At 39.6% G+C, this 24,600-nt stretch overlaps 1 protein-coding gene across 1 annotated transcript in view; it reads right to left on the reverse strand.

Moving 5' to 3' along the window:
- The window catches only part of GRB14 (growth factor receptor bound protein 14), a 67,572-nt gene extending 43,216 nt beyond the window's left edge, over positions 1-24,356 (reverse strand). The window contains exons 1-2 of the mRNA XM_082001457.1: positions 24,060-24,356; positions 22,252-22,384 (exon numbers count right to left, since the gene is read on the reverse strand). Coding sequence (XP_081857583.1) covers positions 22,252-22,384; positions 24,060-24,202 — 276 coding nt within the window. The 5' untranslated portion in view covers positions 24,203-24,356. The remainder of the gene's footprint in view (positions 1-22,251; positions 22,385-24,059) is intronic.
- Positions 24,357-24,600: the final 244 nt, after the last annotated feature.

A 24,600-nucleotide genomic window follows, 5' to 3' on the forward strand; every position in this document is an offset into this window, starting at 1 on the left:
AGATCTCCCCAAAAAAATGCAGCTATCTTAGTACATGTTAAATACACAGAGATTACAAGACCTTTCCTTGAGCCTACACACTAGCTTGGCCTTCTAGAAATTTTAAAACATAAACTTCTTTCAAAAAACACACTACCAGTCTCCTGAATTCAGTTTGGGTGTCAGCTCATTCCCATATATATTCCTCCTCCTCAACCTTCCTCAGCTCTTCTTCTGGCTCAAAACCTTTACTATTTGTATCAAACTGCAGATCCAGTAGCAGCATAACCTGACGCTTTATCTAGCAATTTATCTCTAAGATCTAATCCTATACTGAATTTCCAGTCAGGCCCATCTTACTGCTTTACCTGTGGTTATCCCTGTTATCTTCTCTCAGATGCCCCAATAAGTCATGAAACAAAACATTCCACTGGAATGAGACCTTACAGTGATTCAAATGCTTCCCCTCAACCACCACAGGTTTTCTGACCACTGTTCCTAAAGTCTTCAAAGCACACTCAAGTCCATCTCTGATGTAAACCTCTATCTTCAAATTCTTCCGGGATGTTACCCTTTCTTTTATTTTATTATTGTATTACATTATTACTGTATTTCTTTTATTTTTATTACTGTACAAAAGACAAAAAGGGAATGGGTATTGTTTATACATCTTTAAATGACTTTTTCAAACTGTCCTTACAAAGAGATGTTTCATACATGAACGCTTTGTCTGCCTGCACTTATTTTATAAAAGGTATCCATTTAATGACACCATTATCATGTCACTTAAAGTGCCTTATGTAAAATTCCTAGATTAGCACACTGGCCTTTCATCTCAGGGAACCCGAATGCAAAACCGAAAAATTACTTTCATGCTCTTAGCCTTGCAGACAGACATTACTAATTCTCAGTACAATTTGGCTTAAGTGACCATTTTTCGTTAGGGGAGGAGCAAGTGCTGATTAAAGCAGCATGTGATTTCAGGCCAGAAAAATGGATGGAATAAAGATGCAAGAGCATATTGAAATTTGCATGCTTATACCAGTCCTAGATTTGAGCAATCTAAACCACATCCTCATTTTCTAATCAATATTTCTTCCGTTTAAAAAGATACTATGCAACCTCTTCAAGTCTCACCGGAAATTATTCAGCTGCAATACATACTGCCTAGGTACACAAGGCTTTTTAACATCGTGTGACCTAGTGTGCTATAAAGTTCCCAGTTGCTGTGGAAAAAATGACAACTCTCACTGTCTATACCCCTTGCATCCAACATCAGGTACATAAACACTCTTCTTCTTATCACATAACAAGTCTAGTAGACTTATGGCTGTTTATCTTGAGTAAATGATTGGTCGTTAACTGACTGTAAAACAGTGTTTTAAGTGCATTATGACCTTTTAAATCTATTTTCTTAAAAACATTTTTAGGGGAGTACAAAGTTATTCATACAAAAGATAAAGACAACATTTACTCTAACTGTGTTGGATTAATTATATATGTAGTCTATATCCACACTAGAAATCTGGTTTTAAGAGCATTCAATATGCATAATCCCCCATGCTTATTAAGCAAGTCATTTTCCTGCCTGTGCTAAGACACCCCTTGGAACCTAAACGAGGTCCTGCAGCTTTAGTAAAAAATATGTCACTTCAGAATAAAACATGTCAACTGTGATAAGTACTTCATATCAGATTTTAAAACAGAAAGAAGTATGACATAACTTTGGACAAAGCATATTAGATATTTGGAATGAAAATGAGAAAAATCCATGTATTCAAGAAACTGGCAAGAATAGCCAGATTAGCACATTGGTAATGCAAAATGTTAACTTCTGTGAGGGAGGGGAAAAAAAAAAAAAGACCAAAAAAAAAAAAGACTTACAATTTTTGCAGTACCATAATTAAACTAGACTTCTTACACAATTACCCATTCCATGAATTTAAGAAATAGTGATTGGGGATGATCGATAGCCTAAAATAATACTTTATGAGCTAATGCTTAAGTTTCCCTTGACCATGCACTGCTAATGTAACGTTTTTACATTTCCAGATCCTTCTTGCATTACAAGAAATAGAAGTTGCACTACTTTAAGTCAAGGGTGATGCCTAAAGTTCTAACGTCCATGAGAAACAAAAACAAATCTACACATGTGCATGCATGCAGAAATGTCACCCCTTACAAGCAAGGCTCGCTCTTGTCTCCCTTCCTGCCTTCCCTCCCTGCAGCATTCCAGTTCCAGAAAGTAGGGTATTGCTACAGAAATAACAAAAGCACCTTCAAAACAGAGAGAAGAGATACTTTCAGGAGGAATTCTACATGCATAGATAGATATGTCACAAGCATAAACAGGACTATTAAATTTGGCATACAGTGACCCCTCAGTGAGGGCACATGCCTTTGAGAATTTTTGCAACTGTGTGTAACCGAATACCCACCTACCTAAGCAACATCCTGTGCTGCTTCCTCCTCCTGCTTCCATTATGTTTATTTTGGGCTTACAAAGTGCACAGATAAAGAGAAGTAAATCCAATAACTGTTGACAGCTAATTTGATAGCAGTGTGAAAATATTTGTGTTTTAAGTTAGGAGAGAATGCACAGAAAATGATCTTACTCCCCAAGCATTTGTCAAAAGAGAAAACCCTTAAGCTTCCTTGGAGAATGATGCTCACCTCTCAACAGCAAAAGAAGAAAAGCAATCCATTTTAAAATATACACTACAGTTAAAAATGGGTTTCCTAACCTTCTGAATGCTGGATTGAGCAAAGTTACACATCTCTCCCCTCCCACATAGCACCAAGTACTGGCTATGCGCATACCAGAGGAGACCAACACAACCAGACACTGAAAGAACAAAGACCTTCATCTCCTAACATATAAATAATCAAAGAACAGCCAAAAATAACTATGACAACTGAAGATTCGAGATGGGGTAGGGGGTTGGGGGGAAGGAGAGAGTAAGGGGAGGGAACCACAGGATTCAGAGGATGAGAGCTGAGAAGCTGAACTTAAACCACAATTTTTAAAAGCGTATTTTTGAGACGTGTAACAGAGATATAGTAAATTGTTAGGATAAAACTGTGTAAGAGCACATCTTGCATACATCTAAACCTGAAAGAGAAGTTACTATACCAGAAAAGTAGTATATGATCATGTTATTAACACAGAAGTATAATCTAATCTGTACCAATCAATCCCACTAAAATTGTACGCTCACAGGCTTCTCCCCTCTAACTCAAACAACCTAAGTAATCTTAAAGAATACCATACATCCCAAACCAATAAGAGCTGTGTTTTCATACACTACTTCAGACCCACTGGGTTTATGCCATAAAGTATGTGCTGTGTCCTGTTTGAATTGCTCATGAGAACCATTTAATACTGTAGCAATATTTCAGTCAAATTTCATTTTTCACACTGCTGGTATATTAAAAGCCTCTGAGTAACAGAAAAGTCTATTAGCAGTGATTCAGGCATATCATGCAGCAATGAATTTTTGAAAAATATCTACACATTTGCAAAATAAATCCAACTAACGAATTACTTACAGTTTGTTTGAAGTAACTTTTTACAAGTTAATACATCTGGCTTAGCAGAAAGTCATATTTCCATACTTCACTTATGTGTGTATTTTTAACTTCATAGATACCCCCAATGCACAGAGTTACACTAGGCAATCCCAGTGCACATAGGTGTAATGATTTTGCATTGCTTCCACTTTTTAGCAAGATAGCAAAAAAGGAAAGGTACGGTGGCAATGGAGAAACACTGTATAGTGTTACTCTGATGCCCAAAATATATGATGGACCATCCACTAGTAAGGTGTTAGCCTGAGAGGGTGAGGAAAAAGTATGTTGTGTTTAAAGGCTGATCCAAAGCCTGTGGAAGCAGACTCCAATAACCCTCCATTAGGAAAAGTACCATAGCTTTCTAGAGGGGCATATTTTAATATTCTGAAATGCAATTATGACACTTTACATTTAAAAACTACATTAATGTGTAAGCAAAATCAATTCCTTATGCAAGGTACAGAATTACAGTAACAGAGAAAAAAGCACAGTAACAAATATCCAATTATGTACACATGTATATTTATGTATATTGTGTAAACATATTTCACATAATGAAATTTCAAAAAAATCTACATTTATCAGAAAAATTCTTATTACACTAGAGAAATAAAAAAATTAGGTGAAAAATTATATAGCCCTGTTTATTTTAAACATTGTTTATTTACACTCAGCAAATGTATTACCAACCCATACTAAAGTCAGAATTACGAGACTGATATAAATGCCATACCCATTTCTGCAGAGTTATTGGCATAACTGCAGGCGATGTTCCTCTTCTTGAAGACAAACTCATGTCTCCTTTTCACAGACCTTGCCAACCTTCATCCAGGTGATAACACGAAGCAGAACAAAGTAGTTAGCAATATTCCCTGAAGCCTAACTTCTCATAACCCAAATATTGGAGAGTCAGTGCAAAGAAAAGACTAAGGATGTAGTAAATGTCACTCTGTTTATGTGAATCCAGTCCTACTCAAAGCCAATTACAGAAGAAACTGGGGTAGGACTAACTAGAAATCAACCAACCAAAGAGCTTGAAAACTCATCTTCTGTCCTTGGAAAGGCCCACACTGATATCTCTGGCTATAAAAATAAGCAGAACAACATGCATTTCTATCACTCAGAACCCTGTCTTCACTGTCAAAACAAAAACAAAAACCAAATAATTCAAGACTGTGTTCTAGCACTTTACACTAAGTGGTTATAGTGTTTGGTTTTTTTCCAGCAAATATAATATTCTTCAGTACTTCTGATCTTAGGGTTTCAGAAAAGTAACTGAGCATAAGAATGGATGCACTGAATCCATGGAGTTTAATTCTATGATTCTTAACTACCTTTATTCAGTGCAGCAGCAGCAAAACTCCCCTTTTACTTAATGTAATGCAATTTCTGCCTTTGCAATGCAACAAAGGCCTGAAAACGTGGCACATATAATCTTACAAGTGAATGAAATTTAAGACTGTTTTATGAATTCAAGTTGTTCATCACCCCCACTCACATATTTACTTTATGTATCAAATATCTGCATAACAAGTCTGGTTTCATTAATGTGGTTCTACTAAGGAAGCCAGGGTTTTTTCTTTCCTTCTTTGCCAAAAAGTAAGATTTTAAATTGCTTATACAATAAGGAAAGCCATAACCTTTTTTTTTTAAGGTCTCATGATGTGCCTAACAGCAGAAAAACAGTTTTCTGTTTTTACGCGCTATGAGTAAGCAATAATCCTGTTGTAAACCAAATTATTAAACAGATGTTAGAACTGCGACATTGGATATTTCCTTTATAACTCTTGGACAAGCAGTTCACATCCGAAACATTGCTCACCACAGGTGAAGACTGCAGACATTCTGCAAAAATTATTTGTATTAAGTATTCATAACATCTCAAACAACAATGTATCAGATATGCAGACTACTGTAGTTTCATAGAAAGTTACTGCAAGTATATTATTTAGCACACACTGATGTATATGTCCTAGAAGCATTCAGAACTGACTTGGCAAATATTATAACAATCCATACTAAAATCCACTAGATCATATTCGTAGTGGTTTTGCCCCTCAGTAACTGGAAATGAGCACACTCTGTAATAATCCCAAAGTGTCCAGAAAAAAATAGCATCTCCAGGACATAAGAACCTATGTACTAGCAAGTTAAACAATGTGATTTCATGTAATTTTCTGTTTTGAGAGTTTTGTAAGTGGCAAAAACTACATAACAAGTCACTGGCACCAGTAAGATACTTCAGAATCTGGATTCAAAGCATCTATTTTCGTGCTAAATTACTTTCCTAGAATCCTAAAATCAGTAGAGCTTTGGTAAATCCTGTTGATGAACAAGAAGAACACACACCATAAATAGAAAAAAAATACAGCTCCCTCCTAAAAACTAAAACCTGCAATGCCCTGGCATTTTACCTGCAGATCTCAAATAGTAATAAAATACTGCCAAGGAATAGGAAGTAAACAATATTTTACAGGAAGACAAATATTTTCCTAAACTTTCAAAACCTGTTGTCCTTGATTGAGACATACAGGGTGGAAAAAAACTGGTAAGAAACTGATGCCAAGTCACAAAGAGAATTTGTTTGGAGACAGACATTTGATCCTTGTTCAGTTAGCTTTAAAACAAGAGCTTTTAATGAAGCCGTAAAGCCAGTTAAAAATACAGCAGATATTAGCCATTTCCTTGGCTCAATAATAAAGGTTCAGTTTTAACTTTGACTCATTTTACATTGAGTCTATAGCAGCAACAGATGCATAGCAGCTAATTTTCTAAGTTTAATATGTTATATTTATTTACTTTTATTTTTCTCTCTTAAGCTCCAGTCCAAAATCCTTATGACTGTTTTGAGAAATCAGAAGAATAAAAAGTTATTCTAGAGATCAAGTTTGAAGTGTTAATTCGGTAATATTTGGAATTAACATCCTTTTCTACTAGAGATAACTATGATAAATGTCAAGTGTTTGCAATTAGGTTTTTACCTTTCAGGCACAAAGTTTTTATTTCCTATGGGAGCATGTTCTCAAAATTCTATAATATAGCTTCAAAATTTCGCCGTAAGAGTCAGAAAACAACTGATGGTACCAGAGCCTGATCCTGTAGGCATTTTACTCCCAGGAATATTAGACATGCATATGTTTGCAGCACCAGAGCAAAAAAGTCCCTCCACAATCTTTTTTGCTTGGATCTTATGGAAAAATGTTTGGGAAACGGTAACTGTAAATCTTGGTGTATTGCATTAGTGTCTTTATTGGGAAAGAAACAAAAATAACCCAGGCCATTTTTGCTTACCCCTGGGTACTGAAGGTCCTTGGGTCTTGAAAAGCACATGCAGCTTTTGTTCTATGAATAATATTGACCTATTTATCTGCAAGGTGAAGCAGAGGATTATTTTTGCCAGTGAGACTACCTGTATTTTATCTTCTCCAGTCAGATATACAGAGCAGACCTATTTAGAGAGGCAAGCAAACACTTCAGTGTTGTGTTTGAGTTTGTAATAAATTCAGATCTGATTTGATTTTAAACAAAAATACTACAGTAGTTTACTTATACTAATGAAAGTACATATCAGTTGCACCCAAGAGTACTAAAAATAAGAGATGAAGGTATTCCTCAATGTTGAATTTCAGAAATACCAATTTAATAAAATTAAATAAAACAAAACAAATCACACCTCGACTTCTAAGTGCAAGCCTTGCAGAATCACTTCAGCGTCTGAAAGCCAAGAGGAGTTCTTCTGATAAATGTGAGATACAGGAAGGCTTTGAAAGACAATGATGCCTTCAGGGAAACATATAGAATCCCTTCTTTTTTTCCACAGGTAGAAGACTTGACTTGTCCATGGCAGGTTTGCAAAGAATTTTGCTGGTGCTGGTGGACAGGAAGGAAACCAGATCCAGCTCACTTGCATGAGAGCTCTGTTAAAACGAATAAGTTCATGCAGCTTTTCACTCCTATTTTTGTCACTAAGCTACCAGATACAGTTCTGAAAACATTGTACAGATACTTTTTAGATACTTCAAAATATAAACCACTTCTACTTCTTGCTACTAAAGAAAGTGTGACTAAATTGAGTGGGCAAGAATTGAAAAGCTCTTTGTAGTTAGTAGCTCCAAGTAAGGGTTTTATAACAACATATGGAATAGAGATATCCTGCTAGTAGAGGAAGGTCAGTGATGTACTTAAGGCACTGGATACGGAGTCACAACAGCTGATCTATTCCTGGCTCTGCCAGACAACACAGGAATGCAGGCATTTATAGGTAACAAGAGCAAATCAGACTCAGCTTTTGCTTCTGTAGATAAAAAAACAATTCTAGTGAATATAAATTCATTAAGGTTTATAAAAAACCTTGATGTTATTTTTTGTACTTGTTTTTTTCTATAAGCTAAGGAAGAAGATTATTACACAAGACCAACATAAAGTCAGGTAAGTTATTTGTGGTGCTATCTGCACTTGCTTGGCACAGACGGTCACTTTGTCTCTTTACTAGAAGAGTCAGTTAATACCATCAACATGACTGTGGAAACACATACAGGGTATTTTTTGCATAGGTACATTTGCATACTTTTGGCAAATAACTATTTTCTTTAAAATCACCCCACAAAAGAAAGGTTTCTAAGTGATTCAGTGAGTTGTTGCCTTTCTACTTGTGTAGTCTCTTACATAAAGAAATGTAAGCGGGTCTTATTCCTCAAACAGAACATATAGTACATCTTCTTAGAGGGTTGATAATGATTGATTCCTATGCAAAAAACAGTTGCACTAAAACAGACTATATTACCTGTAAAGCAACATACATATTATAACACACCTAGGAACTTCACAATGAAGTTTGAGCCATCATGATCTCTCTTCTTCTGTCTCTTCATACAATTATCCACCTATTAAATACTTCTATTTTAAGAGACTAACGCACCACAGAAAAGTACCAGCACAACACACCAGCTGGAGCAGTTTAAGGGCAAAGCAAGATGAGTCTAGATCCCAAACCCTGCACTGAAAAGCCATCTCCAAATATGTCAGTTCATAGTTCTCCGCAGATTGCTGTCCTTTTGCTGGCCAAGAAACATGTACCACAAACTCTGAACTCCTTTTTAATGCTATCCTTGAATTACTAACTCATGTGTCAGCTTCCTTCTTGCCCTGGGTTATAGCTATGATACCACTGGGTCAAACTGACCCTTAAACATACTTAAAACAAGATTCTTCGATAAAAATTCTCATCAACTGTACTTTCTGATAGTCAACATTACAAGCTGGTTGTATTAGTAAACAATTTGTTATCAAGTGTTAAGTTTTCCACAGGAAAATGTTTTTAATAACACCCATAGAATCAAAGCAAAGAGAAACATGGGTTGCAGGAAGAACTGTGTCCACTTTTGAGTGGACAAAGACACATAAGGCAGATTCTTGGTGCTGTGGCTGAATCACTGGCTTCAGTTTTACTGTCCCCATACGTTTGTCTTCTGAAGGAGCTAGTTTCATTTGAGAAAGAGAAGCCTTTCTCATGTTAGTATTTCTGTTACACAGAAATCAACCAACAACAGCAGTCAATCAAGCACATATGAGAGCTCCACAAACCATGCATTTTCCTCATGGTACGTTGAGACTGCTTGGACTGAATTGGTAACATGTTTTATCACAGAGTCACAACAGTACATATTTTCTTAAATCTTATTTAGAGGAGTCTATACGAATAATTTCCCAGGTCATTATTTTTGTACTTAGCTAAATGCAATCCCTACTTCAAAACTGTAATGATGCTGGAATAGTTTAAGAAGAGATTAAGAGAGCTTCATATAAGGTTTGTACCAATCTATAAGCCCCAAATACAAAGATTGGGAGTATTTTCTCACTACTTCTCCATAATACCTCTATACAAAAAGCCTAGACCTACTCAGTCCTTTCCTCTCCACTAACTTACATACTTGCTTATTTGCAGTTATCCTACAAATGCCCCTCCTTTGAGCCTGAAAAGCTGAGTAGTTTCTGTTTTATAAACTCATTCAGGAATTGTGAAGTCTCCATCTCAGAAGAAAAATAACACTCAACCATGATAAGTTCATCATTCAGCTGTTCCAAAGACCTCTTACTTTTGAGTATCTTGTGTCTTCTATATGGTTTGGTTGACACAACAGTTACATATTCCAATTTTCCATAAAGTATATTCCTTACATAAGCTTTTGCCAGATACTGCTGAAGTGTTAACAGGAACTTTACAAGACTGTCATTATCTTTCATACCTGAGTCTTCTATCTGTTCACCCAATGCCTGCTAAAAAAAGAACAAAGTTACAAAACTCCTACTGGATACTTAATTAAGCATTAATACATTTTTGAAGTAAATCCTCAATGTTATTTAATAAGGTCATTGTCTCATGGGTAGAAGTACAAAGGACGAAGTACAAAACTTTCTAAGTAACTTAAGAAGAACCCTTTTCCAAAATCCTTTCAACTCACTTTTGATCTTACCTAAAGAAAAAAAAAATAAAAAATAAAACAAACAAAAAACCAACAAACAAACCAAAACCACAGCATATCCTTTTAATGGTTGCTCATGAGTGAGAAGGATATTATCTTAAGATCACACTAATGAGTAGTTATGTGGACACTTGGGTAAAAATGGGTCTCATTGCCCAGAGAAGACAACATGCAAACTCCTTTGAAAGTTCCACGTTCTGGTTACCTGAATACAATAAACTCAAAATAATTTACTATTACAAAAATGACTAATCATGGACTAGAGCCTGTCAGCATACTGCCAATTAAAACTTTTAGCTGTGAAATCTCTTTTTTTTTTTTTTCAGAATCATTGGTTATAAAAACACTAGGAAAAGCCAGCTTTGCTCAATTTAGAGCAATGACTTGCTATACAGATCACTTAAAATCAAGGAAAGGATTTAAACCTTCTTCTTCAGCATCACCAGCAGGACCCTTAAGCTTCAACTCTGTAAATCACTTCTTTTTTCCTATTTGAAAAGTCCAAATGACCTTGCTCTCTCCCAGGTCTATGCTAACTAAGCAATTCATATTTTACACAGAAAATAAACATGTTAACACAAATCTTAACACAACACTACAGCAGAAGTAAAACAGCTTTCCAGGACAATCTGAAATTAGACATCTGTTACCTCCTGAACAAGTCACACACACAGCCCCAAACTTTGAGAAAATTTCAACGGAGAAAATCGCTTTAAAATATAACTTAATGAGAACAATCAGATACAAATATTAAGTGTAACCAGTCAAAAATTACAACGAAGTTAAAGCATGAAAATCGGGATATGGACACTTTTCCTTTAGCCCTAATGAGTAATTATTGTACTAGACAGAAACGAGGCAGATCCTGTTTGCTTACCAAAATGGAAGAGGCTATTCCTATATCCTAATGCTACAATGCTACTAATCAGAGAGGGGCTGATACTAGAGAGAAGCCTAATAATGAAAATCACACTAGCCTGGAAAAAATCTTCTCTTACTAGATGATCCATCTCCCCTCAAATGATTATGGAAGGGTTCACATTGCAAGAACAACGGCAAAAAGCTGAACACTGCTCTTTAATGCAGCTCAAAATTCTACAGTATTAAAAAACATAATGCAGTTTTCTGTCCTCGCCAATTTTCCTCACAAACTTGCAGGATCTTAAATTGCAGGATCTTAAAGCCTTGTTATGCACACTCCTTGCAAAACTTTTCTGCTGCCTATTTTTGCAATCAATAGGTTCAAGCCTGATTGAAAAGCATACTGATACTGAAGTTTTGTCAACTGAGTTATAAGAAAATCCTCACATTGCACGGGCTTCCCTCCCACTACATAGCAGTAAATTCTAGTGATTATGAGAAGAAATTCTTGTAAACTTTCAGCCTGTTTCTCAACAGCTGATACCATTTCTGTGCCATTATCAAGTGTCTCCAGCTGTTCATAAACTCCAGGTCTTAATGTAATCAGTAACAGGTCTTATCATAACATAACTAATATAAAAAGGCTACTTATAGCCTAAGAATACACTCATTGAAAAATGCAATTCTGACCACAAGGCAATCTAGTGTATCCTGGTTTCCTGTGGATATAATACCAAGTTAAGAAGCAAACAGATAGACATACCGGTCTGCAGCATATGCATGCATATGAGAAACAGATAGGAACGATCCATCAGTATCCTAGTTAGAAGCACAGGCACACCTCTAAGATAACCGATATACCTTTCTCTCTCGAGACTTAAGTATTAAATGTAATGTACACTATTGGGCTAAAATATGAGCTGATTAGCTGCAAATGAATGTTCTGTGACTGAGACAAGAGAAAAGAAAGTTCATGCCGTTACTAGAGCAGAGAGGTCTAATTTCTTCTCCCTCTTAATTCCTCCTCCCACAACTGCCCTTCTTGAAAAATTTTCTTTGGCCTGATTAGCATTTTTTTTAATCTTCCCTTTTGAGGTGACTCCCTTCAGGACTCTAACATGAGACACACACTTAAGTACGCTGTCTTGAAGGTTTCCCTTTATCTTCATCCCCAGATTAACGGCAGTCATAAAGGCATGAATTCCCTCAGAAGTAACAGTTTTAAACATGTTGAAGACAAACAAGAATCTGGACAGTGGTCAACTGTCATCTCCCACTTATCATTGCAGGATTTCACCACTTGCTAGAGATATATCCCATCTTGTTAACAGAAATCGGGGGGGAGGGGGAAAACCACTATGGTATTAATGGCTCTGGAATTATCATGTAAAAGAACAAAGAAGTCCTCAGCTATATATTGTAAATAACTTACAAGAAGATACACAGGTGTAATGAATATAAAATTGTTTTACCAATCACAAATATCTAAGACTATTCTATATGCATGATCAAATTAATTCCACGTGGTGAAAAATAACCAGGTTTAATGTTGATGTTTATGCAAAATCTAAATTATTCTTACTGTGGCAACATTTACGCACAGAAGTAGGATGGGGATATTCCTCTGCTTGTTTCTATAGTTCTCAAGTTCTTATTTGAATAGATAATAACTCTTAGAACATCAGAAATGCAGCAATCAAAGGATATGCTAAAAACTGCACCAGAACTCCTAGCAGAAATCAATCCTATTTTGAGCTCCATTCTTCAATTAATGCCCCAACACTAGGATAACAAAGTTTTACTGATAAAATAATAGAATTTCTGATCATCATATGTTAGTTTCAGCCCTAAAATTTATGGTAAACTACTTGGTACTTTCTCCATCTGTTGCACAGCTTTTAATTCACAGGAGGTGAAAGTTGCCAAGAAACGACCTTCAATAAGAAACATCTAAGCTGTCAGCTTTACCAATCCTGTAGCATGTCAGGTAATTTCACTATTCATCATTGACCACTCTCATCTAATTCAATACTAAGCAACTATTAAATTGTTTATATTATAAAAATAGCAGAACATGAAATAAAGCAGGTGTTTACAATACTGTTCAATGAGATGACAAAGTAGACTAGAATAGGATCACAGAAGTTTTCCAGTTTTTATAGTTATACAGTTTTATAAGACCAGAAAAGAAATTTGAGAAAAAACAAAATGGAAAAAAGCCACAAGACATGCAAAAATACTTAAGGCTTAATCTCAATTTTATCTGGTTGAAAATGAAAACTGCTGTGGCAACAACAAAAAAAAATGATCTGTGGAGCTCTCACACACATGCAGACATTAACTTTAATTCTAAATGTACATGCTAAAATACTTAAATGACGGTGGTTGTAAATAACATCCTTTGGGGAATAGAAAAGCTCTCAATAATTTGGGAGGAGTACTGCTTCAAAAGCAACAGAATTTGTGTCTTCTAGTTTAATAAAGCCTTTAAACAGCAATCCACATAATTTCTTCAATATTACCATAATGTTAATCTAGACTAAATGATACAAATTATGAATGTTACTAAAAACTATTCTGATTAACATAGACTGTGTGTCCCTGGAAGTCGATGGGAAAGTTTATCTGTTTTGATCAAAAGACAGTTCAGACAGTGGTCCATAAGGAGAAGATGTCAATAGCATTCTGTTGTTACAATACTGATGTCTTGCACCCCCACTTATCACAGTATCACTTACTCACAATGCCACCAATGAGAAGCCATCTGGGAAAACATCTGTAAATAAAATATTTATTTGATCATGGATCTGTCTATGGCAGGTATGGAGCTGCTACAAAATGACCTAAACTTCTCAGTTCTCCAGTCCAACCCTAAACAAATGCAGCCGTCCCTGGGAACAATTATGAGTAAGAACAGTGTTAGTATCTGTCGCATCTCATCGCCTCCTGAGAACTATGAGGATTCAAGCTCCATCCAGAGATTAATCTTTTAAAGCCAAACTGAATAAAACTGAGTTATCAGAAGTGACTCAGCAAGATTAGAGCAGAAGTTCCCTGTAGTTTCAGCTGGCTTTAACTCTCAAGTCTCTTGTGCATTCAAAGAAATTGAGACAGTTATTATCATTGTCTGCTCTAGCCACCTCGTAATTACATAGTACTACAGAGGTGTCACGGGACCAAAATACCAGGTAGTCAACTCAAAATTCCAGAGATTAATATTAAATAATCACTTTCTGGAGAACCAAGGTTTCCAAATTTACAGAGAAGGTTTTCTACACAAAGCATTCAATCTACTGCAATGTACGAGAGGTTTCTTGTTCCAAATATAGCTTCCCAAATGGCATAGAAGAGGCAGTTTCTTGTAGTGAGAAAACAGTCCTAACAGAAAACATATGAAACTTCAGTTTTGACTTTCAAGCTGATAAGCCCAAACCAATCAAAATCAAAAGGATGATTAAAAATCATTCCAATGTGACAAACATTGGCAAAATGCCTACCAGAATCTTTTACAGTACTGATGATTATTTTATTTTATATAGCTACAAATAGTAAAAATTTAAGCCTAACATTTGCCTGATGTAAGTGAATTAAACAATGAGCTTGCAGAGGCAATATCTTAGTAACCAGTGAAGTTAGAGTGACCTTGTTTTCTTGCTCATTAGAAAAGAAAAACATGCTATTTTTGTGACGTTAGAATGTTTAGAGTCTTTGCTTGGGTTGTTTTTGGACAGTAACAAAGTACAAGGTTAATTTGCAACAACATTGAAGGTTGATGTGAAGTTTGACAGAAAACAATTCCTTTTTTCTAGAAGAAAGATTCACTAATGAATGAACTAATATAAAGAAGATAAAGTAAAATACAAAAAGAAAAAGAGACAAACCGGTGTTTATTCAGAAGTTTTCCCATGCTGATGTATCAGGCAGCTTGTGCTAGATCACCTCAATATAAACCAGGCAATATTCCTTGTTGTTAAAATCTGTCAACTGTTTGAGGTTTAATAAAGCCAAGTGCTGGGTCCTGCACTTCGGCCACAACAACCTCATGCAACGCTACAGGCTTGGGGAGGAGTGGCTGGAGAGCTGCCCGGCGGAAAGGGACCTGGGGATGCTGGTTGACAGCCGGCTGAACATGAGCCGGCAGTGTGCCCAGGTGGCCAAGAAGGCCAACAGCGTCCTGGCCTGTATCAGGAGCAGGGAAGTGATTGTCCCCCTGTACTCGGCTCTGGTGAGGCCGCACCTTGAATACTGTGTTCAGTTTTGGGCCCCTCACTACAAGAAGGATGTTGAGGTGCTGGAGTGTGTCCAGAGAAGGGCAACGAAGCTGGTGAGGGGTCTGGAGCACAAGTCTTATGAGGAGCGGCTGAGGGAACTGGGGTTGTTTAGTCTGGAGAAGAGGAGGCTGAGGGGAGACCTTATCACTCTCTACAGCTACCTGAAAGGGAGTTGTGGCGACGTGGGTGTTGGTTTCTTCTCCCAAGTAACTAGTGATAGGACGAGAGAAAAAGGCCTTAAGTTGCACCAGGGGAGGTTTAGACTAGATATTAGGAAAAATTTCTTCACCGAGAGTGTGGTCAAGCATTGGCACAGGCTGCCCAGGGAGGTGGTGGAGTCACCATCTCTGGAAGTGTTCAGAAAACGTGTGGATGTGGCACTTCAGGACATGGTTTAGGGAACATGGTGGCATTGGGTTAACGGTTGGACTTGATGATCTTGAAGGTCCTTTCCAACCTTAGTGATTCTGTGAAGTGGGTACGCTAGAAGATCCTGAGCTATAGCTGTAAAAAAAAAAAATGGTACTCCAATTACAACAGTCAATGCTCTATATTAATAATAAACTTAGAATAGCACACATTTAAAAAAACATCTGCTCTCTCTGTCACAAAGTTCCTCTCCGTTCTTCTTTCCCAAAGAGCATTAAAATCTTCGTTAATGCAAAAAGAGAAGAGACATTCCACTACAATCAAATATGTATTTGAAGTCTCTTTATACAATCGATTTCCTGGAAAGAACATAGTGGGAGTATATTTGGATTCTAAATGATAAAAATATCTGCTTGCTTAGAACATCAAGAAAGACAAAAGAGGCAAGATAAAATTCCAAAGATTTGAGTGTTCTTCACCTTGAGATTTACTTGAGTTTTATTTTTGCACTTCTAATTTAATTTAAAGAAACAAGGCACTAATTACCTTGAACTACTTTTGTGATGAAACACTTTTTGGCTTATCCTTGAGCAGGGCAAGAACTGTCACTCCTGTGCAAATTATTCAGGTTTTGTTTTCAGAAAGACTTGAAAACTAAGCTTTCATAAACCTCTAGTAACCTCTTTTTAGTTCATTTCACCAAAGAATCCCAGAAGTATACTAAAGAACAGAACATGTTTTCTTACAGTTAACATTTTTCCCTACTAATATCCATTTTGATGCATTTGATCATAATTAGAGACAAAAGTACAAAGTGTTTTCTATATTCTGTTCCTTGTCACTTCTTAGAGAACACAGACGCCGAGACACAATTAGATTTTCCACACAAGTTCACATATTCCACCTAATAACAGCAAATGATCGATTCTGCTTAGAGTACCACGGGATAAAACCGGGAGAGAAGAAGGGCCCAAGAAAACTGGTTAATATTCAAGGGTCACCTCCTCCAAGCTCAGGAGCGATGCATCCCAACAAAGAGGAAGTCAGGCAACAACGCCAGGAGGCCTGTATGGATGAACCAGGAGCTCCTGGACAAACTAAAACACAAAAAGGAAGCCTACAGCGCATGGAAGCAAGGACAAGTAGCCTGGGAGAAATACAGAGAAATGGTCCAAGCATCCAGGGATCACGTTAGGAAAGCTAAAGCCCTGACAGAATTAAATCTGGCCAGGGACATCAAGGGCAACAAGAAAATCTTCTATAGGTATGTTGGTGATAAAAGGAAGACTAGTGAAAATGTGGTCCCTCTCCAGAAGGAAACAGGAAACCTGGTTACCTGGGATACGGAGAAGGCTGAGGTACTCAATGACTTTTTTGCCCCGATCTTCACCAGCCAGTGCTCAAGCCACACCTCATAAGTCACAGAAGGCAAAGGCGGGCAGAATAAAGAACTGCCCACTATAGGAGATCAGGTTTGAGACCATCTAAGGAACCTGAAAGTACACAAGTCCACAGGACCTGATGAGATGCATCTGAGGGAACTGGCAGATAAAGTTGCTAAGCCACTATCCATCATATTTGAGAAGTTGTGGCACAGTGAAGTTCCTACTGACTGGAAAAGGGGAAACATAGCCCCTATTTTTAAAAAGGGAAAAAAAAGACTACCCAAGAAACTACAGGCCAGTCAGTCTCACCTCTGTGCCCGGCAAGGTCATGGAGCAGATCCTCCTGGAAACTATGCTAAGGCACATGGAAAATAAGGAGGTAACTGGTGACAGCCAGCATGGCTTCACTAAGGGCAAATGATGCCTGACACATTTGGTGGCCTTCTACAATGGGGTTACAGTGTTGGTGGATAAAGGAAGCACAACTGACGTCATCTACCTGGACTTGTGCAAAGCATTGGACACTGTCCTGCACAACATCCTCATCTCTGAATTGGCGAGACATGGATTTGATGGATGGACCACTCAATGGATACAGAATTGGCTGGATGGTCGCACTCAAGAGTTGCAGTAAAGGGCTTCATGTCCAGGTGGAGACCAGTGACAAGTGGAGTTCCTCAGGGGTCATTACTGGGACTGGTGGTGTTTAACAGCTTTGTTGATGACATGGACAATGGGATTGAGTGCACCCTCAGCAAGTTTACTGACGACACCAAGCTGTGTGGTGCGGTCGACATGCTGGAGGGAAGGGATGCCATCCAGAGGGACCTTGACAGGCTTGAGAGGTGGGCCTGTGCGAACCTCATGAAGTTCAGCAAGGCCAAGTGCAAGGTTCTGCACATAGATTGGGCAATCCCAACCACAAATACAGGCTGGGTGGAGAATGGATTGAGATCAGCCCTGAGGAGAAGGACTTGTGGGTGTTGGTTGATGAGAAGCTCAACGTGACTCGGCAATGTGCGCTTGCAGCCAGAAAGCCAGCCATATCCTGGGCCACATGAAAAGAAGTGTGACCAGCAGGTCAAGGGAAGTGATTCTGCCCCTCTGCTCCGCTCTGGTGAGACCCCACCTGGAAGACTGAGTTCAACTCTGGGACCCCCAACATAAGAAGGACATGGACCTGTTGGAGCAGGTCCAGAGGAGGGCCACAAAAATGATCAGACGGATGGAACACCTCTCCTATGAAGAAAGGCTGAAATAGTTGGGGTTGTTCAGCCTGGAGAAGAGAAGGCTCCAGCGAGACCTTGTACAGCAGCCTTCCAGTACCTCAAGGGGGCCTACAGGAAAGCCAGAGAGGGACTTTTTACAAGGGCATGTAGTGACTTGCCAAGTGGTAATGGCTTTAAACTGGAGGAGGGTAAATTTAGATTAGATATAATGAAGAAATTCTTCACTATGAGGGTGATGAGGCACTGGAACAGGTTGCCCAGAGAAGTTGTGGATGCCTCCGCTCTGAAGTGTTCAACACCAGCTTGGATGGGGCTTTGAGCAACCTGGACTAGTGGAAGGTGTCCCTGCCCATGTCAGGGGGGTTGGAATTAGATGATCTTTAAGGTCCCTTCCAATCCAAACCATTCTATGGCTCCTTAGGGGAAGGCAACTTTTCCCACCACGAACCTAGTTGCCTATGCTGTGTTGGACATGAGGGGAAAGCTGGGGTTTTTTGTCTTTTCAGATAAAAGTCTTCCACCCTGAAGCATAAAATTCAGTTTATCTGAACATATATAACATTATTCGTGCCAAAAGCACCCAACTCCCTCCTACATTTCTTCCAAGGATACCAAACTTGATGATTTCTTACAGAGTGGATTATGCAATCCACAAAGTGGTCTTCCCATCCATACATTCAGCTGTAATTTCATCTTCATATTATTCTCTTGAGGATGTTAAATACATAATCCCACCCCCAACTTGTGAAACGTCTCAAAAGTTCCACCTTCCTAAACATGGGTGAGATACTGTAACATCAGCCTGAGAGGGTCACCTCCATTAAATGCTCCACTGAGAACAGGTAATCTGACGCACAAGTCTCCATGTTCTCAGCAGCTCAGTGCAGGCCTGTTCTTTCTACTCTCCCAGCTCCCCATTCTATCCCTCTAGGATAATAGAATTTGTCACTAAACTGACTCATATATTATTACTCCTTATGTTGATCCCCATCATTCTCCCTCCCTCCAGTTTTCAAATGAAAAGAGAAAAAAAATAGTGAAGGTTGCCTCTTAAAGAAAGTTTGTTCTAATTACTGTTAACGTGTCACAATTATGAGTTTGTGAGGATATAACACAAAACTCTTCCAAACTGCAGAGGGGGAAAGGAAACGGGCAGCTGTGTTGATGACGTAGACTCAAAAATGTTAAGACACACAGATGTCCTACTTTCCAAGCACAGAGGCAACTCACTATTCTGCTATGTGGCTTTTACCAATTTGCTTTTATAAACTTATTTCCAGTAAGTCAACCCCACAGACATGCTGTTCAAGCAGCATGTTCAATGTTTTGAGAGGTTTATGACAAAAGATCATCAGAAGACAGTAAGAACTTCAGCTTAGAGAAAAAAGAATTCAAAATAATGTTAATAGTCTATTCAGAAGGGGAAATATTTCAGATGTCTCAGGTGCTATGAGTAACAGAGTAGGTATTTGTGACAACTTCTTTTTTCCATGGAAGTAGAAAATCTTTTCTGGAGAGAAAAACAAGACAGAAGAGGCATAGCTTCTTTTTTTTCTTTTAGAAACACCTATTTTGATAATAGTTACCTACCCAACATAAGTAGAAATTCACTCTGTAATTTTTCTTTAGCATGTCTGAAATTAAAAACACAGCAGAAAAAGAAACTAAATCAGAAAGCAAGCAATCTAAAGGAAGAATTGATGAAAACATATGTCGATCATCAGAGAAGCAACAGAAAAAATTCTGGCAGCTGTCAACACTATATAAAAAAAAAAAGTGCTGAGTGTAGCTAGTGTCTCTTAAGAGTTAGAAAACTATTGAACTCTAACAGTAATATTCATGACCTTGGGGGTTATATTCAATGAAATCTTTGCATATTGATTATGTATTTGCAGACAGAGCTGTTACAAAGCTGGCAAAATAAGAACACGGGGTCGAAACACAACATTTCCAAGCACAGCCTCCACAGGGTGGAGGGAACTGTGGGAAGTTGAAGTCACAGCCAGTTCACTTCTCCCCTTTGCACACCTGCTCAGCATTCCCTCTGTCTCCTTTTTAAACCTAAGTAATTTTATAAGCATATTAGAAGACTTCAACCTGAATTTCGAAGATAAAAGTTTAACTCAACAGTTGCCTTTGTGCCATAACTTTTAACAGCTTTGGATGAAGAACATAAGAACAGTCATGCTGAGTCTGACAAGAGGTCTGCTTAGCCCAGTACCATTTCTCCTGCAGTGGCCATAAATGGATACCTAAGCAAAAGGCTTTTTGACAGAAACACCATCTTGTTAAAATGCCTCCAGAAACTAACAGGAGGACTCCTCTCAGTTTTTCTGGTAACTGGAAAATGGATCAGGCCTGCCACGGACACTGTTATCATTTTATCTCACTTCTGTCAGCAAACCGGTTGTTCTCGATCCTGCTTTTACCAGAGAGTGCACTACGTTATTAAATGGAAAACCGGGAGAAACGGAAGGACTGTGAGCAGAAATTGCCACAAAAGCTAAGACGAGCTTTTATGAAGAAACAGAAGTGAAATCAATGAAGCTATCAACTTCAGCTTCTGAGGGACTGAAGCTGGCTTAACTCATCAAGCCAGTCGGTAACACAACAGGCCACAAAAGCAGAGTGTTGACCTTTGTGTGTTAAATCATGCTTGGGAAATCTACTTTCCAGTCGCAGACACAAAGATTACCACAATGAGTGAAATTTAAGCCAGCAACATGCGTAATTTAAACTAATTTTTTTAAATGTGACTTCTAGTCCTTATCTTCTGAAAGACAATGTTACCAATTCAGTGGTTTTCCTGCCTCTGCAGAGGCAGTCAATGCCTCCAACTTGCCCAAGTACAAAACTAGCATAATTTTACCCCACTGCATTAGCAACATTTAGGCACATACTGACCAGAGACGCTTCAGATTAGTATTGGTGGTGTAGAAAAGAACTAAATGCAATAAAAGTACTCCAGAAAGACACCATAGCTACATTTAGAGAACATGCAAAATATGGCAAGATAGAATCAGTGCAGTTTCCCAGACACACACATGTTTTTCACTGGAGAAGGGGGGAGAAGGTTTCTCCTTAAGGCGCTGGCCAAGACTTTGCTAGTAAAGTTCTCTGGCAGGTGCACAGGAAGAGCCGTGGCTGGTCAGCTTCAGAAAAGTTAATACAACTACAAGAAATTTCAACTTCCAGACAACCTCTTAATGCAAATCTAAAAACTGAATAAGCAGCAGCTGTGTAAGTTCTGACACATCTAATATCACCCCTAAAACTGTTAAGACAGGGATCTCGCACACCACCAAAAAAGAGAATGTGAAGGAGGTAGTACCCTTAATCCCACAGGTGTTCCTTGTCAGAACTCTATCCAATCTCAAGAAAAGAAAAGAGAAATGAGACAGGGAAGCTTTCAAAGAGTGAAACAGATCTTTGACACCAGTAATCTCCATTAATTGAAAACTCTTCCTCTTTAACCTCTACCCCTGCTCAGGATAACAAATACACTGTGTGTGAATAATACTAAGACAGAGCACTGCCAGGTCTGTCAGCCCACTCTGAACATCCCTTGGCTTACTGTTTAAGGTATTTATGGAAATACAGTAGCATCAGCCATAAACAGATAAACAAACATGCATATAAAACACAGCCATGTACGCAGCATTTGCTCCTTCCTCATCAATTTCAATTTTACTCAATTATCCTAGCAAAATTAGACCTTCAGACAAAAGAAGCTGCTCAGCGACTCTTAAAACCCTCCATGCTATAGCAATGATGACAGTAATTGGGGATGGGGAGAAAGGGAAGAAAGAAATTAACTTCTCATTTAAGGACATAAAGTACTGCTTGCCTGCCCCTGGTTCTGCTTTACCCAAAAAATTTGCACAGTCACATGTAGACTCTGTGAAAGAACAGTCATGTCTTAAGTCACAGATTCCAAAACCTCATTTTCTACAATCATCGACGACCTACAGAGAAAATTTTACCAAATTACAGAAATACGAAACACCTTTATTAGAAAAAAATAACTTAATAGGTAACTGGACTTTTCCTCAAGCTTTCATGAAACCAATTTAGAATTTGTCAAATAATAATTTATAAATCTTACCTGCTTTTTTCTTGAAGTTGCCTTGGGCAACAGACTGGCTGACAAAACTGATGCAAACGGAGAGCAACACAGCTCGGGAAAAGGATTTGGAATTGATGGGATCTCCAAAATACTGTCATCTTTCTTTTTTCTCCTATTTTAACAAAATACATAATATCAAGCAATAACTGTAACAACTGCTGTTGCAATTGCAATATCCAAACACAACACATGAAATACTAATCCACTAGTACCACAACACTTGCTGGTTGCAGCAATTAGCTTTTTTGTGCAGTTATTTTTTTAAATCAGCAAGCTGAATCTATTAACATACAGTGCTTAACAGTACTTGAAAGCAATCGAAGTATTCAGCTCTGAATATAAAGTTGTTTGAATATGTGTAAGTTTTTGCAGAGTAAGAGCACAGATATATTTATATTGGCTCCTAAGGACATCAGTAAATATTTTGTTGTCTCTGTGTTCATGCCATTCCCTGTGTACACATATTACAACAGTGGATGGATGTAACTTCTCAGTAAGGCTTCCTGAGTACATCACAGCTGCATTTTAAACAAATGGAAACTTTTTACCCCTAGAGTCAGCAAAGTGACAGACAAGACAAAATAGTGCACAGCAACACGCTCATTTCTGTTTTCAGTTACTTTTGTATTTGAATCTCTATAGCTCCATCTTAGAATAAATGTCTCAGTAGTTTCTGACTACTTAAACCCGATTGTGTCGCAATCAAGATATCACCGAGCAGCGTTTGTAAGAGTAGTCAAGATAATCACTACTGCACTTGCGGAAGAGCTCAGTTATGCATTGGTTTAAAGTATCACATTAATAACGTGGTTGTTTAGACTGCTGTGTACATTACAGTGCATGGTTTTCTCACGTGAAATACTGAACAGCACTTTGTCTACTTGATTTTATCTGGAGAGCAGTACCCAAAGCACCCCAAGTATCTGAGTCTGCCAACATATAATCAGATTTTTCTACACGTGTGAGCTGATGGCTCCAAGCTTAGGATTTAACTTTATCACCTTCGCTATTATCATTGCAGAGTTCACACACTAATTGGTACGAAGTGGGGAAAACCACTTTGTAACGACACTGAATTAAGATGCTTCACTTTCTGGAAATCTCACCGAACATTCATTTAAAGTGGTATTTAGCATTAAGACGGAGCGTAAAATACTGTATGCAGTATTTTAAGATTTCCTAAACTTCGGTCTACCAAAACTGATCATACGCTTTATAAAAAACAAAACAAAACAAAAACCTAGCTCACAGTTTCCTTTACTAAGAATAGAGACAAATGCCTTTAAGAAGAGACCGAGAGGTAACAAATACCGGGTGCACATCACTGACAGCAACCGCAGCGGCACCGCGAGCGGGGAGAGGCAGTTCACCTCACGAACGTTATAGGAAAGACACCGCAGTGAGAAGGTAGCGGCCGGGCTCAGTTTGGGAAGGCGGGCTCGGCAACGCCGTCCCTTTCCACCGCAAACTGGGAAACCTCTATAAAAAAAGAGGGGGGCTGGGTGGGTGCGGAGACGCCTCCGCAGCGGAGGGAAGCGTCTTCGCGGCCAGGAAACAACTTCTGAGTTCCAGGGAGGCGCGGGCCGGTCCCGGGCCAGGCCGCCTCCCTCCTGCCGCTTCGCCCCCTCCCCACGCCGCCGCGACCACGCCGCAGGGCGCTGGCACGCCCAGGCCCCGCCTGCCCCGCGCTCCCGCCCGCAGGACGCCTGCCAGCCCCTAGACGGCAGCGGGCGGGCCCTCGACGGAGCGGACAGGGCTGGCGGCGCCCGCCCGGGCTCCGGCCTTACCTGTCGGGGGGCGAGGGCGGCGGTTCCCCGCCGGCGGGCCGGGGCAACGGGCAGGGGGAGCCCGCCGCGCCGCGGGGGCCGCCGCCCGCGGGCTCTACCGCCCGCCCTGCGCCGCGCGGCACACCGGGCAGCGGGGCGGCCATCGGCGGCGGCGACGACGTCCTGGCTGGGCGGCCGCCCGCGCGGGAGGCACGTCGGCGAGCAGCCCCGGCGCTGCCGGGCGTGTCGGGCGGAGGCTGCTCTCCGCTCCCGCTGCGGAGGAGGGGGGAGGCGGCGGGGGGCGGGGGGGGAAGCGCCGCCCGGGCGGCGAGCGGCACCGAGCGCCTTCCCCAGCACACGTGCGCGGGCGGCGACGGGGGCGGGCGGACGCCGGCTCCGCGCTGCAACGGGGAGGCAGCGCGGGGCGGGCGGGTGCTGGGCCCCCGTGCCCTCCCGGCTGCCTCCGCCACGTCGGAGGGCGGTAGGGCGAGGCGAGCCCCGGCAGGTGCGCGGCTCCGGAACCCGAGGCCGCCGTGTCACCCGGCCGGGCCTGGCCTGGCAG

This window comes from Phaethon aethereus, assembly GCF_964289735.1.
Source record: "Phaethon aethereus genome assembly, chromosome: 6".
In the NCBI taxonomy this organism is placed as follows: domain Eukaryota; kingdom Metazoa; phylum Chordata; class Aves; order Phaethontiformes; family Phaethontidae; genus Phaethon; species Phaethon aethereus.